This window comes from Grammomys surdaster, unplaced genomic scaffold, assembly GCF_004785775.1.
Source record: "Grammomys surdaster isolate TR1022 unplaced genomic scaffold, NIH_TR_1.0 343, whole genome shotgun sequence".
Classification (NCBI taxonomy): domain Eukaryota; kingdom Metazoa; phylum Chordata; class Mammalia; order Rodentia; family Muridae; genus Grammomys; species Grammomys surdaster.
Genome location: NW_021604762.1, coordinates 3,200,835 through 3,228,830, shown reverse-complemented (window position 1 = coordinate 3,228,830; position 27,996 = coordinate 3,200,835). Strand labels below are relative to the sequence as shown.

Here is a 27,996-nt window from a genome sequence, read left to right as displayed (position 1 = left end):
GACATGATCTACTATTTTATTTTACCTCTGGCTCAACACAAAGTACAGGGAAATGGGTCCTCTGCTGGGTTACCTTGGGGCTGTCTCATGAGTTCAGATCTCTCTGTCTTGCTCTTCCTCTACTATTGACTCAGAGAAATGTAAGTTTGATGAAGTGAACATCTCCACGTAAGCAAAGCAGGAAACAGTGGCCATTGTAGCTTCATGTAAGCTGGCCACTAGATAGGATCACTAGTCCAGCAGAAGGTGCTGCAGTGATGATCTTTGAGTGGATGAGCTACTGTCTTCCAAAGTTCCCACTAGGCATGCTGTGTCAGAATCCAGTGCTATACAATGACACTCAGTCTCCAAAAGAGTACCAAAGGGTAAATATGTTGTATTAACATGAATCCTAATGACAAACACACTGCAATTATAAGCACATTGTAGATACACAGAACAGTTGATACAGTCTGAACATAGATACAAAATAAGTTATACTTGCTTTGTTTTCCATCACAGTAGGAGTGTAGCTGACAGCCACTGCATCAGTGGCCATGGAGCAAGCCAGGGGGAGACCGTGGAGGAGGATGGAGGGCACTGAGAATGATGGGAATTTTTGCCAAGGAAGCCAGAGTCCCTGGAACTCTATAGAGAATAAGGTCCCAGTCCTCTCAAGATGGCCTTCTGTGAATTATCATGAAGTCCTGTTTTGTGAAAGCCTGTGGCTGAATGAGCTGGGATGCTTCAGGTTAATGAATGGGGGGCTGAGCAGAAACAGGCACAGACAATATCTAGCGGGCTAGTCCACTCTCCTGATGGCGGGGTTGGACTTTTGTGATGTTGTGATCACGAGGCACAGGCCAGAAGGCACAGTTTGCTTCTACAAGGTGACAGATGGCCAGATTGACGGCCCAGCAAAGGCTGGCAAGCCTTCTTCCCTTGCTTGGATGCTCTGGGAGGCTGTGTGAGGGGCTGTGTGTTCAGACTGTCCTGTGGTTTGTCACCACGTAGTAATACTGAGATCTTTCATCCATCACAGAACTGAGGCAAATAGAGGGGTCTCAAATTCTGGATTTAAACCTTCTCTCCTTGTGACTTCCAGGAGTTTGGGAAGGTACCTACCCCAAACTACTCTGAGTCTTTGGCTTCTCACCTGGAAAATGCAGTAACAGGAGGGAAGCATACTTGGCCTAGGGCATTCGTGAAGGCCACAGGGATTAAAACATATAAAGTGTCTAACCTGCTCCTGACACGCAGAATTGACTTGGTATGTATAAGGAAACTGAGTATCCAGAGACACTAGACTGGGAGTGGGGGTGGGGCGGCAATAAACCCATGAACTACAAATGCCCTGTTCAAGAAGACCACAGGGCAGCTTCCTTGTGCTTTCCTACCAAATTGTTCTTTTTCTCTTCCCATTTGGGAGTCTTTGACACAACGCAGCAGGCAGAATTCAAGGTCCAAGTGTCTTTTCAAGTGTGGTACAGTGTCCTATGGAGGTTTCTCAGTTTGATCATCCTCTCTTAGCTTCTCCTTTCCCTCACAGCTCCCAGCCCCTGAGTAAATTTCTACTTAGGAAGCCACAGAGGAAAAATAAAAGCATAGAAAATGAAGTGAATTGTCTATTCCATAAAAAGCCTTTCCCATCTGCTCAGAGCCTAGATGTGGAGGCACTGGGGATAGAGTGGGCGGCCATCTGCATTAACTGCCTCATGTCTTTGGGGGAATGGGAGATGGAGGGAAAGTTTGGACACATGCCTGTGTCCTAAGACAGAGAAGGTAAAGCTGCCCTTCTACCAACCCTGGGAACTTGGAGAGGTGCTCAAAGAGAGATGAACCCTTCTCATTTATAGTGTGACTGTCAAGTTTTGCACGTGTGTGTGTGTGCATGTGTGTTTGTGTGTATATGTGCGTGTGTGTCTGTGTGTGTGTGTGTGGTCATCATGTCTATCCTCTCTTCTGACACTATCTGAAGTTACCTGGCACTCTCACTCAGATACTTTCCTCTTAGATGGAGGGAGAAGGTGGGCAGGGAGCTCATTGGGCAGCTCGTGCCCCTCTAGCTTGACTTTGATAAGGTGGTTGGCCAGGGCAAACTCCTCATCATCCAACATGCCATCCTTGTCAATGTCGGCTAGCTTCCAGATCTTGCCCAGCACGCTGTTGGGCAATTTGGAGCGCACCATCTCCTTTTTGGCATTGGCACCTGTGATCTTGCCATCCACTGGGGATAAGGTGTAGAAGATCTCATCATACATAGGCTTGTCCCGGGCTACCACCCACTCGGCATCATCAATGCCCTCCCCAGCTCCCTCGCCATAGCCATGCCCAAAGGGGCCTTGCAGAGTTCCCTCAAATGCTCCGCCCTTCACCATCTGGACAGGCCGCTGGGTCTCTTCCTGGCGCACCAGCACCATGAGCTGGGCAATGTCATGGGCCAGCATGTCATCTACCACTTCCAGCAGCTTGCTCTTCAGTGGTTGAAATTTGCTGAAGTCCTGGGCCTGCAGCTGGTCCTGGGAAGAGAAAGGAAAAGGATGAAGCAGAATACAATGGAAGGATATGCTCTTATCAGGGAAAGAGCCTCCTATTAAAGATAGAAGCCTTGCCCAATTATCTTTCTAGTGAAAGCAGTTAGGCCAACAGGTTGTGGCAGGGGAGGAAGCAAGGACCCAGTGGGCTAAGGATAGGTCTTTTATGAAAGAACAGAACAAGATCTGGGGCCAGGGAACAAAGAAAACTAGTGTTGGTTTGTTGATTGACATCTCTTTAAATATTGTTACAACTGGAACTCAGACATTTCTTCCAAAGTTAGGTTTTTCTGTTAAATGGTGAGCCTTGAAGGTGGTGGACCTCTGACATGGAGTCTTGTGGGTCTCCAGGAAAGCTTATGCTTGAAAAATACACAGCGAAGTGCTTTTGATACCTCCCTACATACTGTTCTCGGTACTCTTGGAGGTAGAAAAGTCATACACTAGTCACAGTTAGTGAGAGGGCCAGAGTCATGGGGATGAGAAATAAAGCAACTAAAACCACAACAAAAGCCAAAGGTCATTCCTAACCTTACAGCTCTCAATCAGGATTCTCAGTGGAATTGCCTGGCTATCCATAGACTAGACCCCTATCGAGAATTTGGACCTAGTAGGCACCGGCAGGTATGTAGACTTTATGAAAGCTGTCCCCTTTGCCCTCACATGACCACCACCCACATCATAAAAGAAGGATTCTCTACTTTGAAAAATCTTTGCATTCTTGAAAGACCCTCTGTTGCAGGATTTTTTCTGCCCACTGTATTTGCAGTGGAGCTTTGTGATTGGGCAGTAGAAGAGGTAGGTGGAGCTAGGAGTTGGGAGGAGGAAGGAAGGAGGAAGGAAGAAGGAGGAGAAGGAGGAGAAGCAAGATGGAGGCAGACATACATGTCTCTAGGTATCTTGGGTAGTTATTCATGTCAAAAGTTTAGATATTGGGTTAAGAATTCTAATTGTGTGGGCATCTTGGGTATTGAACATTTGCTAATATGTAAGTCCATTGGATAATCTTAAGAATCAAGAGTCTTATTTCTACTGGGTACCGTGAGGATGGCAGTTATTGTCTGAGGTTGAGCTGAGCACTATGAGGGTGGCTGAGCTGGCCCAAGAGCCATGCTTAGAGCCATGGACTTCATAGAGCTGACTGGCAGAGGCAACAGCCACGCCAATGTCTCGAGAGTTCTGGGCCAGTGTTCCTGGCTAGCCAGTGCCGTTTAGTGCGTGAATTTAGAGCAGGAACATGGCCAGGCCAGGAGCTAGCCGAGCCCATCACCTCTTCTAACATCTCCTGCTATAACCCTCAACCTAGAACATCCAATTTCTCCTTGCTTCTAGAACAGTGGTTCTCAACCTTCCTAATGCTGTGACCTTTTAACACAGTTCCTCATGTTGTGGTGACCCCCAACCATAAAATTATTTTTGTTGCTATTCGCAACTATAATTTTGCTACTGTTATGAATCATAAGGTAAATAACATGTTTTTCAATAGTTTTAGTCAACCCCTGTGAAACCTCAAGGTTATATGACCTATGGGTCATAACCCATAGGTTGAGAACCACTGTTCTAGAAGGCCATAGATGCCAACTGCTGCCCTGGTCTGGCCACAGTAATCTCATTATGTAGGAAAGAAGTCTCTAAACAGGGATGGGCACAGCTGAAAATTTAAAGGCTATTTAGAGCTACAATTCAGAGGCAAGTGCTGGCAGGAAGCTTCTCACCTCTCTACAGATGGGTCATGAAGAATGCTGTGGAGAGCAGAGCAAGACTCTAGACTAAGGGCCTTGCAGACAAGATAATTCATTTGGTTCCCAACAGTTGTGTACAAGAACCTTTTACAGCTCCTGTTTATTGATGCCAGGAAGGCTCTGCATGTATCTCATGTCTAATGGCATGGTGGCTTCTTGCTTGAATTCTGAGGACAGTTCCTATATGAGGCTTATGTGAATGCGTTTCTGGGAAAATGCTAAGACCTCAGCTGAGACTTGTATAAAAGTCAGATAAAAACACTCTCTCTGAGAATGACTTTGGGGAAAGGACACATCCCCCCACCCCCAAACACACAATCCCAAGTGGTATCCCTAGGTTTAAGGGCTTACAACATACTCCAAAGATACTGTGTGCCACAGACTGTCCCCAGGGAGTTCAGAGGTAAACTTAAGCACTTAAGGGTCTATAGCATTATCCTGGAGATGGTGAAGATGTTGAACATGTGGCCTTCAAATAGGTAAGGTCTTCAGTGTTGTCAAACACACCTGTGCCCTTGGGGACAACTGGGCTGTTTCTCTCCAGGCTTGGCTATGGCATTTGCTGTAAGTGATCATGTCTAATGCCACCTCCTTCCTTGCCTTATGACTCTGGCTTCTCCCAGGAGCTCTGTCAGCTCCTTCATTCCCTGGCAGCCAGCTAGAAAGATGCTGTCTCCCAACTGTAGGGTCCCTGACCCTCATTACCTGCATCCTCTTCAGGTTGGGGAAGTCCCCAGGAGAGATTTGGTGTTCTCGCTCAATCCGGCCATAGATCTCAGCCAGGTTGTTCACCAGTTCTTTCTTTTTGGTGTCCTTCCCAAACACTGAGGGCATCTCCTTCTTCAGGGAGCTGATGATATAAGCATGGACCTGACAAAGAGGGACAGAGGACAACCTCAGCAGGAGCCTGAACTGGCCCTTCGAGTCCCACCTCCTGACCCTGCTTCCGAAACCATTTCTTTCATCCCTCACAGTACCAGGCTAGCATGCTGAGAATATGGAGAGTGAAGGTCACAGTGGAGGGGGTGAGAACCCTGCTGTTGTAGACACTGACAATGGCAGCTTCTGAACACTAAGGTATCTGGTACAGTGACAAGGGCTTTCATACTCTGTCCCTCTTCATCCTCCACCAGTCCATTCAGTTTACAAACGGAGAAAACAACACAGAGAAAGTACAACAGAGCGTAGCCCTCCTAGGGATCACTGAGGTAGGTGGTCATGGAGCCAAGCTCCAACCTGGCCATCTAATCCAGAGCCAACAACCATAACTCTCCTATCTAAGGGACCTCAGTTCTTACAACTGCTCTCTACTTTTGAACCTGTCTCCATTGCATGAACTTGCAGCAGCCTTACCTTGGCCAGCCGGGCTCTCTTGATGAGGTCATTGAGCTTCCGAAGAGCAGCGTTACGGGGTAGACTCTGAATGTCTCTGAACAAGTCTTGCTCTTCAGCTTCAAAGAGCTTCCGGTTGTCAGGAATGAGGAGAGGGTGGGACCAGAAGGAGCCAATGTAGACCCGGATCACCTCTGGTGTGTTCACGATCTTCCCCAGGGACCACATGAGGGCCCCATACACCCGCATCAGCTGTTGGGTCTCAATCTGGTCAGCCTTGTTCAACACTACTCGCATCTTGTCCTCATGGTTCTTGAGAGCCTTGATGACTTCTGAGAACTCATCAGAGATGTCCAGCTTGTGGGCGTCGAAAAGCAGGATAATTCGGTCCACCCGCTCAGCAAACCATTCGAGGACAGCAGCAAAATCATACCCTGTGGCGGAGTGATAGTCAGTGGGAGGAGCTTTGGGGCATGGAAGTGTAGTGAAGGGTCCCATGTAAGATAACGCAGTCTTAAAAATTGTCTCTGGGTTCACATCCTGGCTTCTCCCATTTGACTGTTTGACCTTGAGCAAATTACTGTGGTGTGTGTGTGCGTGTGTGTGTTTGTGTTGTAGTAGGAATCAAACACAGGGCCTCATGCATACTGCCTAATTGTTCTTCCACTGAGTTATATCCCCAGGCCTCCTTACCATTTTCCATCTATAGATGATCATTAGGAAGAATCTGGCTTGTAGGATGATGGAGAAGCTCAGGAAATGTTGGACTCTATCATAAGCATTGCTACTCCCATAAAGGGTGGCCCCTATGCATTTATTAAAGTTAGGGGTCAGGGATCCTGATGGGAAAAGAACTCTGGACATTATTTTCATGCTGACATTTTGAGATTGGATCTTACTGTCTTGCAGTATCCCACATTGGCCTTGAGCATTCTCTATAGGCAAATTTAGCCTTGAACTTGAGATCCTCCTGCCTCAGCCTCTAAAGTGCTGAGGTTCCAGGTGTATATTATCATGACCCATTTGGATACTTGTTTTGAATTTGGATAAAGACTCAGAAATTCTTCACAAGGTATAAGGAACAAAACAGAAGATGCAGGTTACTGATGCATGTTCAGACTATGCCCATCTCTGGTTGGGAAGAAGTCTCAGTTCTTGATACAGACTCAAGTGACTTACTCTCCTATAGCTCCCAAGATCACTTCCTTCCTCAACTGCTGCAGCCTCACCCAAATTCCCAACTCCTATTCTGTATGGGAGTCCTTCCTGAGGATATGACTGGACCTCTGACACCTTGTTATCCAGAACTGAGCTACTTCAAATCCAGCTTGTTCCAGGAACTTTGGAACTCCTGTTTCACTCAGTGGCAAGCAACTGCAGATCTGGGAGAGGAAAAAGTTATCCTGGTTTGGTTATGCAGTGGTCTTCGAAAGGCTCTTATTAGGGGCTTGATTGTCAGCTGGTGGGCTTCTGGGAAGTGAATGGATTATGAGGGCTCTGAGATAACCTCTGGATTAACTCCTTGGTGGATTTGTAATACCAAGGGAATTATTGGGAGACAGGGGCTATGTGAAGGAATGGGTCACGGAGGTGGGTGAGTTGGGAGCAACTTTGGAAAAGCAGACTTTTATTCCAAGCCCTTCTTTTTCTGCTTTCTGGTCCCTCAAAGTTTAGCAACATCACTCTGCCATGCTCCAATATCTTGATGTTCTATTCTTACCAAAGCCCAGAAACAGAGAAGCCAGGATATCATGGACCACAAGACAGACCTGACCTTTCTTCTTTTTAAGTTATTAGCCTTAGATGCTTGTTACAGTGATGAAAAGCCAACCATAGAAGGAGAGGTTATCCCTGAAACTCACCAAATAGACTATGAGGACTGTCCAGAAAGCCACAGGAATCTACCTGTCTCAGCTTCCTCAGTGCCAGAATTATAAGGGGACACAAATGCTTCTAAGTCCAGCTTTTTATTATATGGGCCATGGGGCTCAGACTCAGGTCCTCATGTTACAAACTGAGCTCTATCTCCCTAATAGTGGGTACACATTACCCTCATATAATTAAGGAATCTCTCCACAGCCAACCTGAACAAACCTGCCTTATGCTTCTCCATCTCTCCTGTACCCACGGTACACATGGCAGGTACTCCATCAGCATATGCTGCACACAGTTGACATAGAATCCTGTTCTGCCTTTTACATCCAGGAAGCACTTATCAGGTCACCTCTGGACCTTTACTTTTCCAGTCTCTAAACTCGGACCCACCAACGCCTTGACCACAGGGTTGTGAAGATCAAGTCTAAGATGAGAGGCTGACAAGTCTCTCATCTTTTACTAAGGATCTTGGCCAAATGCCCAGCCCCTTCATAAAGAACTCCTCATGTGTTCCCAGAGGATGAAGCTTGCTTGGCACGGCTGTGTCTCTGTAGGAACACTGGCCTGGGTAGGTTCCCTGTAGTTTCTGCTTAGTTTATTAACTTGATATGCTGGGCAATAGAATCCCCTTGCTTATCCTTGATCTCTGCTTCTGGGATGGATGACCTTTGAACTCTTTTTCTTGGTTTACAGTTCTCTGCTTCCAGGCCCAGAGGTGTGAGGACAGAGAATGCAGTAACATGGAGATGAGACAGAAAGAGGGAGAATTGCTGGAGGCTGCTTCCTCTGGGACCCTGGGCGTGCCTATAGGAAGTCTGCTGGGGTCTGCTGACAAAGGGATGGCTTCCAGGAACCTTTCCCATGATGCAATAAACACAGAGGCGGCTTATTAGGCCTCCTACTTTTGCAAACTCTGCAAACTCTGGTAAACTGCTATCAAATGACAAGCAGTGAGGAGGTGTGTGGTGGGGAAGACAGTGAGGCTGAAGTCCTGGCTCTGCCAACCCTCCTAGTTCTTGGTTACTCCAGGGCTCTTGGTTACCCCAGGGCCTGAGTGATCTCTAGGATGAATCTTAAGTTGCTTCCATAGCCTGGACTTATGTGTACGCCTAGAAATAAAGGCATGGGAAAGGCAAAGACTGGGCATAATCAGGAGAGGAATACAGGATAACCGTTTTCATTTGTTTTCTGAATGGCCTTCTGCAAGTCTGAATGTCTTTTACTTGTCTGAATGCAGAGCCCATGATGTAGCCATGGAAAGCATACCTGACATTAGGAGGAGAGAGCTCAGTCTGAACGGAGACTGCAGAATATGTACAGCCTGACCAAGGTGACTACCAGATGGCCATATCCCTAGGTGACTACCAGATGGCCATATCCCTTGATCTCAGGAATGGCTCTGAGACTCTCAGTAACTATGCCTGAATACACGCAATCGCTTGTAGTCTCTGAATCAGTGGGTGGAGAGACAGAATACAGAAGTGGTCCTTCCTGGTTTCTTCTGAGAATGTCTGCTGGTACCCAGGGATCCAGCGGATAGGCTCCAGGCCAGTGTCTGGGAAGCCTGCGGGGATCTGTAGCCCCCACCCTCAGGCTGCAGGGCCGGGAAGAAAGCATTTCTAATTAATGCCAGGCAGGAGGAAATCAATGAGACAAACTCAATAAGGGAAGGCCTCTCCTTAATCACCCAGTGCTCCCCTCGCTGTCTGACAGTGTGTCATTCTTTGCATTTTCAGTTTCGAAACCGACCTCAGTGGATTCTTCCTGCTCCCCATCACCCAGAGTGAACAGGATGCTTGTGGTGGCCATATAGCACACTTTGTCAAAAATCTGTTACTGTCTAGAGATGTTTTTAAAAAGAGAGAGATACAGAGGCATGAAGTACCAAGAGTGGGGGAAGGGTTCAGCTGACAATGGGGAGCAATGCAGCAGACTCATCACAGGCCTCCAGATGGCCCCAGTAAGGAAACAAGGCCTTTGGAGGGCGTCAGGGCTCAGCCATTCCTCACCAGCCTCGCTAGCACATGAATGCCCACACATATTTGGGTTTACCAGCTGGTCATCTGAGGAACCCCAGGAGCCCTTAAGTGCTCAAAGGCAGAAGGAATGATACACACCCTCAAAGTCTCAAGAGGGAACTTGAGAGGCTTTGAGCCCTTAAGTGCTCAAAGGCAGAAGGAATGATACACACCCTCAAAGTCTCAAGAGGGAACTTGAGAGGCTTGTCCCCCATTCCTCCTTTGTCTTCCCAACAGGTTATGATAACATGCCAAAAGTCAAGAACTGGGACATGGGAGACCAGGGTTCCCATTCTATTTGTGTCACCTTTCCTGAGCCTGCTGAGCATTTGGAAGGAGAGTTTCCATTTGTGTACAGTCTAGGATGAGAGCGTAAAACCCTGAGATGACGTTCCCAGAGTGGAACTGTGCAGGGATTCAATCTGAGGCACAGTCAGGAAATGTGGCTTCCAGGTGAAAAGGTATGACTTCTTCCGGATCCCTCTGAGCTCCCCATTACTGCATCCGTGCCCCTTTCCAGTAATGAACCAGGGCCAGCCACATCCTGCCCCTTCCAGGAACAGCTTCTGTCTGCCTTTCCTGCTTACTCCAGAGCCTTTTCTTTCAGCCCTGAGTGCCAGCCCCAAAATGTCATGCACATGGCTTCTCCACAGCCATACACTGCTGCCCCCACCACTCCCCAAGCCTGGACAGTAGACTACCTGGAAATAAGGATCACACTTTGTTTGGCATTAGCCTGAAGAAGAAGGCCCACCTCTATGATGTCTGAGGTCTTTCTGGGAGCCCTGAGGAGCAGCTTTTCAGGACTGCCAGGGATTGGGCAGCCTAGAGCAAGGTCTTTGTGCTGACTTGACTCCAGTCCTTGTGCTGAGCCACAAGCCCTGAGCCTGCAGTGGTGTGGTGAGGGGGCATAATTTCAGGCTCTGCAAACCCTTCAGCTAGAGCCCTCATGCAAGGCTTGGTCAGTAAGGGTCAGTAAGAATATCTGAGGAGACCTGGCCCACCTGGGCTTGAAGAAGGTAGGAAGTACCAAATCTACTGTGGCCAGTCCCAGGAGTGAAGGAAGTCTGGGCAGTCAACTTTAGATCTGTGTATTATACACTTATGTTGTGTGGGGGTGTCAGAAGGTGTACAGGCATGCATGTGGGGGAGGGGAGGACAGGGGTATATGTATGAAGAATGTGTGAGTAACAGGGTCTGGAGTGGGATGAACTGAGACTCTGGCTTTATGATAACCATGGAGAAGGATGGGAGACGCTGTGTACCCAGACAGTGTTCCTGATTCAAGTCCCACCACCTGGATCAGTAGGATATCTGATGTCCTCCCTGACTCTGGTCTTCTCAGGGTGCTAAAGTCAGCATTACTGGAGGGTGGTGGCTGCCCCACTCAGTTTCTGTTTGTTTGGAAGGCTGCTTTTGCCAGCAGCTCCATCAGTCAGGGACTCAGGACCACAGAGAATACCCTGGCATAGTCATTGTTTTGCTCAGAGACAAGAAGAGCCTGGCATCTTATCAGTTTTCAGAGGGAGGGTATGGAAATATAGCCAGGAACACTAGTGCCCAGTATGTGCAGAGCAGCCACTGAGGTTTGCAGACAAAGGCCTAGCAGGTGCATGGGATGTACTCTCCCCTCCCCGACAGCTTGACTTCTCCCAGTGTTCCTGAGCAAGCTGCAGGTTACCCTGTGAGCCTATAAATCCCTTTAGGCCTAGACTCAGATCCAGGGTGAGTGCAGACTGACTGGTCCTCATTCCATCAGAGCCCAGAGTTAAGGGCCAAGGGACCAGGCTTCCTGGACCCTGTCGCAAGTTACCAATTACAGGAACTGGGAATCTGTGAGGAAGAATCTGTGAGCCTGGGAGGTGCCCTCTCAATTCAAATGCTTCCTTCCTCTCTGCTTCCCAGGTTTTACCTCCAGGGACAGAGGGAGTTTTTGCTCAGATACTTTGTGGTACTCTACTTCCAACACTGCTTTAGAATTAGGGGGGGGGCTCTAGGAAGGCCTGCTTGGGGCTCACCTAGAGAAGGCTATTTCTCAGCAGGCCTCGATAGCACCCTCTCTGATTGTTTGTGCTCACACACAGACACTGTGTGACCCCAAAGATCTGAGCAGAGGAAGCAGGGCAGCTCAAAGGGGGATGAGAGAGAAGTACAGAGCCTTCCCTGGGTCAAAGGCCTGCACTGCTAACCTTCAAGGGTCTAGATCCACGGGTCGTATAGACAGTTACTCCATGTCTGAGGACACTGAGGTGTGGGAGTGAGTGGGTGTTGACCTGTACAGGCCACACCCTTGCAGAAAGGCTTCCTAGGCCCTGCTGTGATGATAAGATAGATGGATAGACCTTTGTCAGTTAGGAGTCATGGAGCACACGGGGTGAAGCACATGCTACAGGGAGGCATGTGTCATCTGAGGTCAACACTCAGAGAGTCCTGGCCACTTCCCAGAGAAAATAGCTAGTCCAAGGCTGACCCTTCCCGGAGGCTGACTTCTGAGTGCTAATTTGGCCCTGGTCCAGGCTACCAGCATCATGTTTGGGGAAAGTGCATCTTGTCTAATTTTGTTGCTAAAGATTCAAAGCATAGTACAGAAAGGATAGGGCAGCTGAATGCTGGGGCACGGATTTGTAAACTCAGTACTTAAGAGGTAGAGGCAGGAAGATCAGCAGTTCAAGGCCAGCCCCGGCTACATAAGACTCTGTCTTAAAAATCTGAAATCTAAATAAAGCTGAAAGGACAATGGGCTACTTAGAGGCACATGGCAGCTAAGGCAGAAGCCAGGAGTGGAAGGCTAGAAGGGTAGAGTTAACGCTCCCACCAGGGGTGCCACTTACCTCTGCTGATCCTCTGCTTCTCACCAGAGAGGATCCCCGGTGTGTCGATGACACTAATACTTTCTAGCACAGCGTTGGGCAGCTGGGCACACACAAACCTGCACAGATGGTGAGATGAAAGCTGTGGTAAGCCACTGAGACATCACTGGCTCAGCCTCAAGGGTTCAACCACGGGCTACAGGGTCCCAAGCCCCATGATGTGGGCCTGCTAAGTATGATAGCTGACCCCGGGAGTGCGTTATGGTTTCCTTTCCACCTGCTACATCCTGTTTTGGAGTGCTTTGTATCCAGGGTGCTTGGTAAAATGCTGGCTGGCCACTAGGGCTACTCCATAGTGGTATGCCATCCCCCATGTCTGTCCAAAGCCTTGGCTTAATGCTTGTGGCCCCAAGTCATTAATGATCCCTGGCCAGCCTGGGAAAGCTTTACTTAGCTTGGGCAGCTCCTGATGATCAATTAGAACTCTACCTCCGCAACACAGTGTTCTCAAATCTCGAGGTCTGCAAATAGTTAGGGTATGGGAATCCTCCTCTGATTGATGCTTGGTAGACATCCCTGTGTATCTTGCATGTGTTGTTATCTGCAAGCCTACATGAGACACTGAAAGCGATTGCAGTATAACTGGAAATCTGTTCTTCCAGGAATTCCCAAGGTGATCCTGAGGCAGCCTGGGCTCATACTCTGAACCCCTAGTGTCAAGATCCCCATGAAATACCATTTTTTATCCTTGCCCCTGGTGGAGGCAAAGATGCTATCTGTACAGCAATGAAAAACCAGGGTGCAGAGGGGCCAGCACCTCAAAGTTGGAGAAGAGTTTATTAGAATCCAGGCAGAAAGATGGCTTTGAGGGAGGGCTTCCTGGGGGAGGTAGCATTGAGGCTGTCCTTGAGAGATGGGCTATGCCTCTCAGGAGTGTGTTATCTGGACATCTAAAGGGCTAGCTCATCCAGACAGTGCTCTAGGATAGCTGTCCAGCCTTACTCAGGAGGAACAGGGATATGTGCTGACAATGTGTGAAACGGATTCTCCTTGGTACAGGAAGGTGACCAGGAATCTATGGCCAGCACCAGACAGATGAGTGGTCATGACCGGCAGGCCCCAGGTGTCCCTATCAGCTACTGTCTTAGTGGTGAGTGCACAGTACCTGCTCCTCCCTGTGCTCTAGTTAGAGATCCCTACACTGAGCAGCTTTCTTTCATCCCTCTCTGCTTGTATTCTTTCTCTTCAGTTTCTTCTTCCTGGAATGCTCTTTGTTCACCCTTCCATGGTTATCACACCCATAACTTTGTGCCCACGTCAAATGCCAGCTTTTCCACACAGCCCCTGAGGACTACCCTCCTCTACTGGGAGGCATCTTCCAGCAGGTGCCTGTGGACTAGACTCAGTCCTCTTGCTGAGCTCACCCAAGCTGCTGCCTCCAAGGCCTGGAGCCCCCTGCAATAAAACATGCACTCCACCCTCTGGCATTGGCATTGTGCCTGGGGGATGGTGCAGCCCTGAAGGCTACCCTGCCTCCTTCCCTCCAACCTTGCTTCACCAGAGCAGGACCATACAGGTCCCTGTGGTCACGAATCCCGAAGCAGGACCTCACCTGGGTCTGCTTTCCCAGGCTGAACATTTTAATCATCAAAAGCACAGATTCAAAGAGAGAAGGCAGGCACTTTAGAGGCACTGCCTCCTGTGTACTTCCCCCCAACCCCAAACAACAGCTTCACACACATGCTCGCTATAAATGGCTGTCAGAACCTTTTAGTCTATATTCTACTGTTTAAAAAACGAAAACACTACAGCGAGACAGACAGTGAAATGGTGTCTTCCCTCATCCTTCTCCCCGTCACTTCCTACTGAGAAATTCACACAAGTACAGCTACCTGCTGTCTATATGCTTTTCCTCTCTCAAGCTCTTTACACACTTGCAGGAAGAGAGCAGGGCCCAGAGTTTTTGCAACTTGCATTTTGTCATCTTATGGATGAAGACAGCGATACTGCAGGAGTTTGTCCATGGCTACACAGACTTCACACCACACACACACACACACACACACACACACACCAAGGGTTTCAAAAAGTCTAATCACAGAGTTAGTGGGACCTGCTGGGTTTGGTTAATGACATAAAGGCACTCCTCTGTCAGGAATGTGCTGGCTACTATGGTAATTACACACATCTGTTATCATAGCTGACCGTATGTCATTACATATAGATACTACTATCATTGTAAGCAGTTATCTTGAAGGAGGACTAACTACTAGCCTTGCCCTCCATCTCTTTTGATGACTGACTCTGTGTACCCCTGGTTCTTCTCCCCCCTTATCTGGAAGCCAGCTCCTCTTTGACTCAGAAGAATGAGGCTGCTTAGCTGACTCACAGTCACTACTGCAAACTGCGGCATCCAAAATGGAGTGCATCGTGCCTCCCAGCCCAGATGCCTCAGTCACACCTCCTGACTCATCCTTTTACATCATGTTCCCTCAACACACAACTATTTTGTGTTTAGTATCCCATGTGCCTCTCTTCACCTTTATCTGGATCTGGCCTTCCTCACTCAGCTCCAGGAAGTAGGAACTTGTGGTCTCAAGGACCTCAACCCAATACACCTCAGTACTGACCACCTCTGTTCATTTTTACTGATTCAATCTTCTTTTCTATGAAGCCACACCTACCTCCTGAGGTTCCCTCACCATCAGACTAACTCCCCAGTGATTTTTCTTGTCCCCCTGGCCCTGTTTTGGAAACGTGTCCTGCCAGTTGTCATTCCACACTGTTTACCAGACCACCTGTCCCTTCTTGTCTCAGAGTATTACGAGTTGCATATCACTATAGGAAAATTTACAGGACAGAAGACACTGAAAATGTTTCTGTATAATAAGCCTCGATTTCTAAAGATGAGTATGGCACCAGTAGGTACCCATTTCTCTCATTGTATAACTAGGAAGTCAGTTTAAAGATTTTTTTAAAATTTAAATACATGTTGTATGTGTGTCTAACATATTTAATTTAAATATGTGTTGGGATATGTGTACATGAATACAATGACTATGGAGGATATGCAGAAGGCAGTACAGGATCCCCTCCAGTGAGCAGCCAGAGGCCGGTGCTATGAAGAGAACTCAGGTCCTCTGCTTTTAACTGCCGAGCCATCTCTCCGCCCAGGAATCAAATTTAAAAACAAAAAAGTGAAAACTCCACCCAGTAACTAACCATTCTACCACAATCTAACATTTCTGTTAGTTGCTATGCACTGGGCATGAAGTGTGCTCTGTTCAGTATGCTGCTCACCTCGGCACTGTCTCCTCAGAGATGTTATTACTACTCTAGATTAAACCCAAGCAAAGCAAGACACAGAGAAGGGTGGCAACTTGTCCAAAAGCCACAATTCAAGGTGGGCTCTGGTTCCAGGATCGTCTGAAGCCAAACCCCATAGTCTCTACTTTCATTTGAAATATCTCCAACGAGAAAAAGTAGCCTTGAAATTGAATGCAATGTACATGCAAATTGGATTAATCATATTAACAAGTACATCCAGGGGACCTGTCTGAATTCCAGTTGAGTATGGTTATAATGTGAAAGCCAGATTACCTTGTCCAGCACTCTCTAGAGCAGCGGCTCTCAACCTGTGAGTCCCAAACACTTCAGAGGTCAAACCACCCTTTCACAGGGGTCGGCTAAGACCATCAGACTACATATAAATATTTGCATTACAACTCATAACAGTAGCATGATTACAGTTATGAAGTAACAACAAAAATAATTTTATGGCTGCAGTCAGCACACCATGTGGAACTGTCTTAAAGGGTTGAAGCATCAGGAAGGTTGAGAACCAGTGCTCTGGGCTTTCCCCACTCAAAGCCTCATGATGACCTTGGTATTTTCAGGCTTTAATTTGTCCTAGGGGAAGGGAGGTGACCTTTCAAGGTCACACAGGAGCTTATGAGAACTACTGCTCAAACTCAAGGCCTCTTCTTTAAGACCAGTATTCTTTCCAAGTAGAACACTCAGGAACAAGAAGGAACCTTCTATTGCTCCCTTCTGCTTGGACAAATAATCCCAGGCATGGTGTAAGCTAATGCTGGGAAACATGTAACTTTCCTTTAACACTTTTATTAGGGTAGGGCAGGGTAGGTCCATCTGATCCAGGACTGTCAAATCCTTCTTTGGTCCTTAATCAGGTGGTATCAGCCCGGCATTTACTGCTGTCAAGTCCCATACCATGATGGCTGACTCGGTTACACTCAGGCACCAGTCAAGAAACAGGTACAGAAAAGACACAGAATCTCCCAGGACACAACCCTCTCCTTTTACCCCCTGTGCCCACAAAAGAAGCAAGGAGACGACTCAGCAGTGCACCCCTCCCCAGCCCGACTCACCTGTTGAGGAAGGCATTGCCGAAGGCATTGAGCTTTCGGAAGGGTTTCTTTGGATCCACCACCAGAGCGTTCCCGGGGATGATCCCCTCCACATCCCCCTGCATCACTGCTATGAAGGAATCAGTGGTTGGCTCAGGCCCAATCCTCATGCCTGGAAAATCCTGTTCCAGCAGGTACCTGGAGGAAAGAGTGCAGTCATGTAGTTATGGTGCTCGTAATGGGCCCCTGTTTGTCTACTACACAGTTGGTCATACATGGGTCATGGGAGAAGGGCAGCTCCAGAGCAACCACTGAGCAGAGGAAGCAGGATTTTAGCTGAACTTCACATACTCTGTTTTCTTGGCCCTCTCAGGAGGGGGTGAACGAAAGCAAGGTTTGGGCCATGAAGTAACCCATGGTCTGAAGTTGATTCCTAACTCCAGTAGGACTTGCAGACTTTACAAATCAAAGCAACCAGCTGAGATTTCCATACACAGGCACATAATTAGACAATCCTAGGGCTCTTCTGGCTTCTTAGAAATCATTCATTATATACATATATGTAATAATAAAGAATAAACTATGAAAAATGAATCCCAACTCACCCTAGAGTTTGGTTCCTCTTCATTCTTTGCATTCTGGATCTTCTAGATCTTCTAGAAACATTCCATGTACACATGTGCTATATAGACTTACACATAGATGACTGGAGGTTTTTCATACTATATTTGTATTTATTTATTGTGTGTTACAGTTTTATTTTGTGTGTGTGTGTGTGTGTGTGTGTATGTACATGCTGATATGTGTCACTATGGCTACGTGATAAATCAGAGGATATTTTAATGAGTTGGCTCTCTCCTTCCACTATGGGTCCTGGGGATTGAGTTTAAGCCTTCAGGCTTGGTGGCTGGAGTCCTTACCCCCTGAGCCATCTCCCTGGCTCTAAATGAAGTTTCTAAGCAGTTTACACCTTCCTTCTAGTCATTATCCTATTGATGCAAGCTTCTGGCATAAGACTATATTCAAGACACCTTGTGTTGTACTTGCACAAGGCACATTGTCTCCCTTGCATCCTTAAGCATTGGGCAGTTTTATCCCCAGTATTTCAGTTCATGGTGAGGTTGCTGGGTTGAGATTTTAACTGTGCCTTTTTTCTTTTTAAGTGTTTGTTTTTTATCTCTGTACCTAAAGTGGAGTAAATCAAAATTTACCTTTTATGTACTGATGCTTTTCAATTGCACCTGACACCTGCACACACACACACACACACACACACACACACACACACACACATCCTGCCCCCAGCTTGAGAGTTAGTAACCACAGAGGATGTTGTGCAGCCCACGGGTAGGAATTTACATACTCTGCAGTGGTTATGCAGATAATAGTCGTCATTGGTTTCATTTTATGCTTAACACATTTGAGAGACAGCAATCCAGATTTACTTTATCCTTGTTAATAACTATGTAGAACTCCATTATATGAATTACTACATTTTTAAGTGAAATTCCTATTGATATCTGGTAGCAGCTTCTATTGTCTAGAAGGGAGAAAAATGGTGGCACAGGATTGACACATTATCTCAGTGAAAGAAGGGAAGGAGGGGAAGAGGTGTTGCCTATTTTTATGGGGTGGTTTTTAACACGCTCACTTTCTACTTCCGGTACTTGAGTCTGCTCATGCCAGGCCCAGGCAGGCCTCTTCCCTGCTCTGAACCTCATGATCTAGGAGACTGGCCAATGTGATCTTCAGAGTTTCTTTTGTTTCCTGGGCTACTGTGCCAGGAATGGACTTCTGAACCATTTATTTTCATCCCTGATGATGGCACTCCTGAGGGAGCAGGAGGATGGTTGCTTCTGAAACTCTGACAGTATCATAGCATGACAGGTACCTCTCTGCTCTTATTGCCTGGACAGCAAGAGCTTTAGGCCACCTGCCTCCCCAACTCTGTTGCCCCTTGTAGAGGCCAAGAGAAAGGGTGTATGGTTAGCCAGGAAGTAGTCATTAAGGCTGATGGACAACAGAGCCCTTTAGGATCCTGGGTCAAGTTTGAACACCAACAGTGGGGGTCTGGACTGAATAATGGTGCATGGATCTACCCTAGGGTAGGGCTGGCCAGAGTACAGTCCCAGAGCATCTTTGCTGGGCACTAATGGATGCTGCCTGAGAAACACAAACCTACAAAGTGAGGGCTCAGGAATAATGAGAAGCACAGAGGCCTAGCTTCTTGGTCTTTAGTACTAGCTACGTATTCATGATCTTTGAGGAGCATCAGCTGATGGATTTAGGGCTCTACTCTGATGGTTCTAACCTGCTTGGTCAGGGACAAGACCTTAGCAATGCTACTCTTTATAACGTTCCCGCCTGATTCAAACACATCCAGGGCATTAGAGCAGGCTCCATATTAACCCTGACATTGTCTTAATAATAACCGCTGACATATAATAGCAATTCTGAGTGTTACATTTTATTCTGAAAGTCTGGTAATGCTGTCTTTTGTTCCCTATAGGCTCCAAGGAAGCTGAAAAGGGTTACATGGTTTTCTCAAGTAATGGGGCAGGAACCCATGCCCCCAGCGGGGAGACATTGGTTCTGATCTTCTCCCATCTTTGACTCCTCTGAGAAATCACCTCCCAGAAAGCTGACCAAGGCCCAGCTCTGGGGCTAGAGGTCCAGTCTCCTTGGCTCAAGTTTGAACTCCTTGCCATCTTTTGCCTCTCCAGGGTGGGCAGGATTCAAAGAGACCTGCTGGGTTTCTTCTGGGTCTCAGCAGGCTATCTGTGCCTTCAGAAAGCGTTTGGAGCTGTACTCTATTCCATGGTTCCTGGGCTGGGTTGCTATGAACTCTGTCCCCAAGGAGCCTGTGGAGCAGCTGCAGTAGCCTCAACCCCAGAGGAAGCTGTTGATGTTCTCAGAGACTAATTCTACAGCAGCAGGGAGGGGGAGCATGTCTTGGGTTGCCTTGGGGATCCCCTCAAACCTCTCCCATCCTGCCTAGCAACTGGGAGTCTCAAGAAGGATTTCTTCCAGTCAGAACAACATTTTGAGAGCTTGTGCTGGAGCTGTGATCAGAAAAAAACAAAGCCACATAGAAAGCACATAGGACTATGCTTTCTGCTTTCTTGGTGATCTTTTCTCTTGGGGACTTCCTGAGTGAGACAGGACCAAGAGCTCTCTGACTATGAGGCATATGCCCTTTAGAAAGTACTTATTGTAAACACCATGGCCTCAGCACCTCCCTCCATCACACAGGGAATTACAGTTCAGGCTTATGTCTTGCCTGTCATATGCCAGACACCGTTCTAAATGTTCCATCTCATCTTCTGTTCATATCTACCGGGCTGTTAGCGTGGTGATCCTCCTTGTCAAATGCACCTAGGATGGTGGTTCTCAACCTTCCTAATGCTGTGACCCTTTAATACATGTTGTCTACGACATGCACATATATGATACCCTTCATGTTGTGGTGACCTCCCAACCATAAAACTATTTTTGTTGCTACTTCCTAGTACTTTTGCTATTGTTATGAATTGTAATGTAAATGTCTGTGTTTTCTGATGCTCTTGGTGACCCCTGTGAAAAGGGCTGCTCAATCCCCAAAGGGGTCATGACCCACAGATTGGGAATTACTCACCTAGGGAGTAAGTCCGCCTTGTAGACTGTTCTGGGAGTTAAATTAGTTACATGTGCTACATATTTAACTGGTACCCTTTATGGACATCCTTTCTCATTTTAAAGGGGAAGAGACCAAAGTCAATTTGCCCAATGTACACGTCAGTTAACAGATAGCCTAGGATTTGAGCCTGGCATTTGGATTTAAGAACTCATGCCTTTCATCACCATAGCCACTGTCTCCTTTCAAGACCTAAGCCTCCTCCAGGAAATGCAGCCACCTCTGGGGACTGGCCCACAATGATGCTCCCCATCCCCATGTGGAACTAGAAGCAAAAAGTGATACAAGCTCCAAAAGTATATCAAGAAGCTGGTTAGAGCCAGGGCCTGGGGCAAAGAGGAGGCACTGAGACCCACAAATTCGAGAACACATGTCTCCAGAAACAGCCCCTGGCTGCACATTCAGCCTCAGTGACCCCATGTGTATGCATATACATGTGTATGCATATGATATATATGCATATGCTCTTGCTGTCAGATGGCAGGAGCAGGTCCTGACCCTGTGGTTTTCAAAAGGACACTGAGAAACAGTAAGGCTAAATTCCCTGTGAGAAATCTGTGTACTGATTTGGGACAGTTGATGTTGGCTACTCCGTCCTATGCAGACCCATAGAGGAGGTGTAGTGGAGTGTGGATGGGGACAGCTGAACTAGAGGGATGGAAAGAACGATTCTGAGGCAGCCTCAAAAATGCCCAGAATGAATGAGGCCACAGCAGCAATGAGCTAATGTTCTTTAGAAGGCGTCTCAGATTCCAGCTCTGGAAGACATGCTGTACTCAGCAGATGAACAAAGGGTGACACTGCCCAGCCTAACAGGACAGCTTCCTGGGGAGTTGTGGAGCCACTGCCTGAGGTGGCTGGGCAAAGGGCTCTGGGCTGGGTCTGCTGGCTTCTTACACTCACAGGACCCAAAACTTGCTGACCTTGTATGAGTCTGGGGAAACCCAGAGACTAAGGAAGCCAAGAGCATGCCCAGAGGCTACAGTCAGGCCAAGCAGGGAACTGGATGGGATAAATTCTCAGAGACATTTGGGTATGGCTTGTGGCATCGGGTGCTCCTCAAACAAAGCCACCACTGTGTCCAGAAAGGAAAATCTATTGAGGAATCTCATGCACTACTTCTTTACAGGGTGTGGGACAGATCGCCTCTGTTCCTGGGCAAAAACATTCCCACAGCTGTGTAAAAAAAGAAAAGTTAATTCAAGCCTGGGTGGGACCAGCTGAGATGGGGACACATGAAATAAGGAGGGACAGAACACTCCTTATATTGTGTTTATGCTTATTCTGTGATTTGAACTTCCTCCCATGTAATCAACCTTACCTGCATGACATGACAACATTAATTCAGTTTTGCAACAGAGTCAGCTAAAAAATAGCATGTTCAAGTTCAGGGTCAACTTTGAGGTCCAAAACATTGAAAGGATTTTGGTGTCTCCCTTCCCTTGCTATCCAATGCAAAAGAAATAAAGGCTAAACCATAAAATATGTGTGGGGAAATTCAACACAAATCTGATTTTTTCCCATGAGGGCGATTTTTCTTCATATGCTTCTTAACTAGAAATTATTTCATAACATTTTCCTCATTTTTTTATGCCCTGCTTAGTTGGCAATCTAAGCCTGTGGTCTGCTTTCCTGATGACCTAAGTATGCAGGGTATGGCATAGAGCCAAGAGCCTCATTCAGGCCTGTCTTTCAGGCACCCGTCTCCCCAGCAAGGAGGCCCAGGCTTTGAGCAGCTGCTGGGTTTAACCCCAGGCAGGGAAGGAACTACAAAGGGGGAAGACCTGCAAACACTGTTGCTGGAGGCTCTGGGTTAGGTGCACCAAGTGATCTGAAGAATCTGTTGTTCTCTTAAGTGCCTTAGGGACTCACACAACTCTACCATCGACATGACCCTGAACAAGTTGCTCAAAAGAACATTGGGACCAGCAAGATGGCTCAGTGGGTAAAGGCACCTGCTGCCAAGCCTGACAGTCTGAGTTTGATCTCTAGCGTGGTGGAAAGAGAGAACTGACTCTGGCAAATTGTCCTCTGACCTCCACATACAGCATAGACACATACACACAGGCAGGCAAGCATGGACACATTAATTAAATACCTAAGTAACTGAACATTTTAAAAGAATGGCCTCCTCCCAGGCTGGTAAAACAGGGAAACACCTGGTTTCTAACTATGACAGCTAAAAAGTTAAACTGTTTGAGGTAATACACAAGATTTTTGAGAAAGCAAGGCCTGTATCAGACTTTTCCCACAATCACACAAACAATAATTAGAGAAAATGAACCCTTCAGGGTTGCCTGCAGGTACTCGGCCCATTCCCACCCATCTCTAAACCCAGTTCACATGTGTCCTCCATGAAGTCTTAACAGATTCATCCCCTACCTCACCCACAAAGCACATACAGTCTTCTCTCTCTCCTGTAACAGTGGATCTTACAGCTCTTCCTCTGTAGGTAGTTTAAGCGCCTTCGAAAAGCACAGTTGTCCTGTATTATGGGTCTTTGTATTATGTATCTTTATCTTTGAATCCCTCAGCCATGGGTCCTTCTACTTTAAAATAAAGTCAGGATAACTCTTGCCCCATCAGCCTGACTTAGTTTTAGGGAGAAAGTAACATACACACAGAGACATAAAGTAGATGAAAGACTGTAGCTAGGTTAAGAAGTCAGCTCCATGCCCCAGGAAAACTTGCCACGGTACCTTGTTCAAGGACCCTCTGCTATGGGAAGAAGTACTTGCAGTAGAACAGTTTAGAACTGGGATTGGCTGGTCTTAGCATTCCCTTGCTGGCTCTACCCCATGACAGGCCCATCCATCTGGGACACTAGTTACCCCAGCATCAGTTCCTCCTCTGCCCTTCTGTAGTACAGAGAGCCAGCATGCCCTTACCTTCACCAAGCTCTACCTCCTTAGCACCATCCTTAACTAGAAAGAAGGAAGGGATTGATACCCACCACCCCATTGGTACCTGGAACTAAATGGTTCAGAATTGGTTCTGAACTCTCCTGTTCCAAGGAAGTGGTTACTAGGATTCACATGGTATGGATAAAGAAACAAGATCAGAGAGAAATGGAAGTGTAACCTCCCTTATCCTTCCTTGTCAGCCTCTTGACTAAAAAGTAGGGAAGCCAGGTTTTACTGACCTAGCCTGGGTTACAGCCTTTGTCCCACAGCCAATGGGAGTGGTTACAATGCAAACCTGTCTCTACTGTTGTCTCTACTGACTTCCAGATGCCTGGCTTCAAGGTGATTCCTCAACTGGACCTGAGGCAGGCAGATATAGCTCCTCTAGTCTGAAGTTTGTTTCTCCCTTCAGTAACCAATGAGCCTTGGTTAAAAGCAACTGAATATTTACCCAGCTCCACTTTGAACCCAACAGACTCTGACCCAAGACAATAAAAGAACACCCTTTGACTCCTGATAGCAGAGCCTTGAAGTAGTCTAGGTACTGTTGCAGGCAGAGTTAAGTCCACAGAAGAGTGGGTTTTCCCAAGATGGTGAACTCTCTGCCTTTGGTTTCCATGAAAATCATCTTTTATGAGGTAATCTCATACTGAAGACCAGGGTAAGATCTGGGTTCCCATCCCTGGGACCCCATCCTATCCACCCTGGAAATGATAACAGATGCAGCAAACACAGGAAACACTACATCAGTCACCTTTGGTGGAGGCTGCAGAGTCCTAGAAGAAATGTGAACAGTTCAAAGAGCCAGCTAAGTTGGGCTCACTCTGGAACACCCAGCATCCCAGTGGTCCAAGGCTTACTACAGAAGAGGCTCAGGATCAACCCAGACATTCTAGTGGGGGCTCTGAACCTCAGACCTCTCCTCTTCAGCCCAAGCAAAGCCCAAGGAGACCACAGTAAGAGCTGGTACCTAGACTAGTTCCTGCCTACCTCTACCTCCTTTCTCCTGTCTGCCAGCAGAGAGAGGAGGCCCAGAAAATAAATAGCAAGAAAAGGTGGCCAGGAGTCCAACAGGTCCAAAGAAGGAGGGGCTTAAAGCTTCAGGCCAGCAAGAGAAATAGCAGAGGCGGAAGGAGACCGCCAGTGACACAGAGCTACTGTGCTCCAAAAAGACAGACTGTGTTGGAGGGAGCAGCCCACAGACCAATTTATTGTTTATTTTATTACTCTGGGTTGCTGGGCCTTAGGCCAGGGAAGTTATTTCAGGCAGAGATCACAGCACGTCAATTAGTTATTACAAGAATGTCCTTTCTGTGTGTTCTTCCCAAGACAAGAAATAGATTTCATGGCAAACACGCAGAGCAGAAAGTGGATGGACACTCAGGAGACAAAAAGCCAATAATGAAGGACTCAAGGGGCAAGTCCTGGAGGGGAAAGGTTCTTCCCAGGCTCAGGCCTCAGACAGAGATGGGAAGGCTAAGAGCCAGACAAGGGTGCACACACTCAGGGGAAAGTGATAGTTGTGTGTGCTACCATCTTGGAAGACAATTCCAGAATGTGACTCAATAGAGAAACTTTTTTAAAAAAATTAAATATTTATGAAAAATGCTGCATAACCTTTGGCCCTTTTTTCTAAGCTTCTTGTAATCTCTGAAAAAAACAAGACCAATCTGTGGAGAATATGCTATTCAGAGTAATCTTGCAGCAGCAAACAAATCAGGAACCATCAGCAGCACTCGAAAGTAGCAGCTAATTAAGGAACAGAGTGTATCTAGCTCAAGTGAAATATTATATAGCTGATAAAAATGATGGTTATGTGAGGCATATTCACACTATAACTAAAAAGTCTAGCTTATGAAATTCCATTCATGGTATGACCTCACTAGAGTATAAGACAGCTGTAAGGACAGAAAAGGTAAACATACTATTTTAAATGTTTTCTTTTTCCTGAGTTATAGATTATGGACAGTTTTGTCTCTTTTTTCAAGCTTATTCTATTCTTCACTTTCTAACAATAAATGAAACTGTTGGATTTAATGAGGAAAGAAAAATGTACAGTTTGGTTTTGGAAACCCTTGTGTTATAGTCTTCCTTGTTTTAGATGATTCTCTCCATTCTTGCCCTCTTTCTAGAAGGGAAACAGTTTGGGGTGTATGAGCTAAATTCAGTTATTGTTATGAGCAGGAAGGGGGCCCCCTCAGACTAGGAGGATAAGCAAGAAAAGGGATCTGCCTCCCTCAGATAAGGGATAATGTGGGGCACCTCACTCGGCCACTTTCTTAGATCTAGTAACAGTCTGTGGTGACTCAGGCAAAATCCAGAGGGCATCCCATACAAAGGCACTTAAACCTTTCTGTTGCTCGGGGACCCTGCTCTTAAAACACACTTGCCTTTCTTCCCTCCCGTTTTGAAAGATGGCTGCTGGGAACTCCCCGGAGCTTAGTCCCTGGAGATGCTCAGAACTACTAAAGTGCCTTTGCTGTGGGAAGGAGATGTTCCAATAGTTTAATGTCCTCAGGGTCATGACCAAGGATGATCAGAGGGTCAGGGCAGGCTGTGCGAAGCCAAGAGCAGTTTGCAGATTGCCTACACTTCCCACGAGGCATAAACCCAATAGGGTGGAGAACAGCCATACAAAGGGACTTGTGTTCACAACCCAGGTATCTCTGGAGCACGTTTGGCATCAATTGGTGTTTTATAAAATTAATGGCTAATTTTGAATCCAAGATTCTCCCTCTGTGTTCCCAGTTAAATCCACTCAACACTACAGGTAAACTTTGGGTACACATGTAGTTTTCTAAAGAGAGCTTTATAGCTTTCATTATTTTCTTTTTTAAAAGAAAAGTGATTCAGATTTTTAAAAATAAAGTGAAAAAAGAAAAACAATGGATTTATCTCTCATCCTTAAAATATATTAAAGTCAATAAGCCATTACCCCCAGGTCCCCACTTCAGAAATCACTTGACCTTGCAAAGATGCAGGTCAAGCTGACAGCCCAAGAATGTCCACGCCACAAAGACAAATGACTTGGTACTGTGTTCAGACAGGACAGGTTAGCATGGTATACACACAGCTCCCAGAAGCTGAGCACTGGAGACATGGGAAACTGGAAAATGAGTCACCAGGCTGCCACCAGGCTGCTCTCCTTACCAAGCAAAGCACATGGCTTTGTATGTCACAGATGCCAACCCAGAAATATGAGGACTGCTGCTTTCAAACCCGCTGCAGATGGGTACCCTTGACTCTGGGAGGATATGGCACCTGTACGAGTGTGACTTTCAGCCCAAGGGGCCATAAGCAGTCCCTAACCTTCGGAATGTGTATACTCCTCAACCTTTAAAAAAGGCAGCTTGGCCTGGCAGACTGTACACATTGAAGATGGCGGGAGGCCTGTTCTTCAGAGATAGGAATGTTTCTGACTCTCCCTGAATGCTTGCACCCCTCAAATTCTATCACTCAATGGAATGGAAGACTCGTTGTTAAAGTTACAGGCACTAATGTTTTTTACACGCACCTAGGGCTGCTTCCATCTCGAGAGGCCCTGAACCATCACTTACCCTCTCATCACCTCTGCTATCTCACCTGCAGAGTCAAGGGCCGGATGAGGCACCTCAGATGAATCTCCTCTACTTCTGTGAGCTTTAATATTATTATTAAACTATTAAGATCAAAGAAAGAAACCTATTAAAAGTATCCTGCTTCTCTTTTGTAAGAGACAGACCTAAAAGCGCTGTCAGAGAGAAGGAAAAATTATAAAAGAGCAAGAGACCCCAGAGTCTCCAGTTCACCCCCATTCCCAAGCCTGCGACCAGGAGAAGAACTCAGCTGCAAAGGTAAGGCTCCCCTGGGTAATCCTGAGCCCTTCCCAAGACAATACAGAGGTCCTAGTCAAAGGGAGGGTTATGATACCCCACCTTCATAAGATGTCTGGTTCCTTCTGTGCCTCAGTTTCACAGTGCCCAAATCAGACAACAGGGCTGATTCTTAATTTGAATGCTTCAAAACGACCAAGGCTAAGAACTGAGGAGGATATCATGTAGGATTCAATGGGGGACTTGGCAGCAGGGTCAACTTTTGAGGCCTCCCACTGAGATTTCTTCAGAGCCCTTCATGGAAGACTTTCCATGTCACCCGTCACCCGGAAGGCTCAGCACCCAGATGCGGCTCACCTGATGAAGGTGGTCTTGCCGGTAGAGTACTGGCCCACCAACAAGACCATGGGCTTGTTGTCGAAATCAGCATCCTCCAGGGCGGGCGAGTGGAACTCATGGAAGCGGTAATACTCTTCCAGAGGCAGCAGCTTGGTCTTGTAGAGTTTCTTGAGCCCCTCGCTCACTGTCTGGAAGACCTCAGGGTCCTTTTTGCGGCGATCATCGTTACCCAGCCAGCTGAACATTGTGGCAGCTGGGAGAAGGTTCCCGGGAGTGGCACCCGCCTAGCTCGAACAACGCAGCCACTGCTTCCTTACCAGAGCTCAGGGCTCAGACGCACCATGGCCCGGGCTGCCCCAGCTTCTGGATCCAGTCCAGCCCCAGGTTCATCCACAGCCGGGTTGGAGAGAAGGATGCTGCGGATTGTGTCAAGAGAACTGCAACCTTGGAAATTAAAGACGAACCTGCCGGGAGGGAAGCCGAAGCGTGAGTTCTGTGTCTCCCCCAGATAGGTGGCTAAAGGATGCTCGAGCTCCGCTGCTGCGGTGCCCAGGCTGCTCGGAGTAGGCAGCGGCGCACAGAGCTCCGCAACCGCAGCAGCATCCCGCCGCC

At 47.2% G+C, this 27,996-nt stretch overlaps 1 protein-coding gene across 1 annotated transcript; it reads right to left on the bottom strand.

Moving 5' to 3' along the window:
• Positions 1–27,996, bottom strand: Ehd3 (EH domain containing 3). The gene is made up of 6 exons (XM_028778984.1): positions 27,403–27,996; positions 16,679–16,855; positions 12,312–12,409; positions 5,609–6,021; positions 4,961–5,125; positions 1–2,498 (listed from the first exon to the last, which is right to left on the bottom strand). The coding sequence occupies exons 1-6, from the start codon at positions 27,627–27,629 to the stop codon at positions 1,971–1,973; spliced, it is 1,608 nt and encodes a 535-aa protein (XP_028634817.1). The 5' UTR covers positions 27,630–27,996; the 3' UTR covers positions 1–1,970.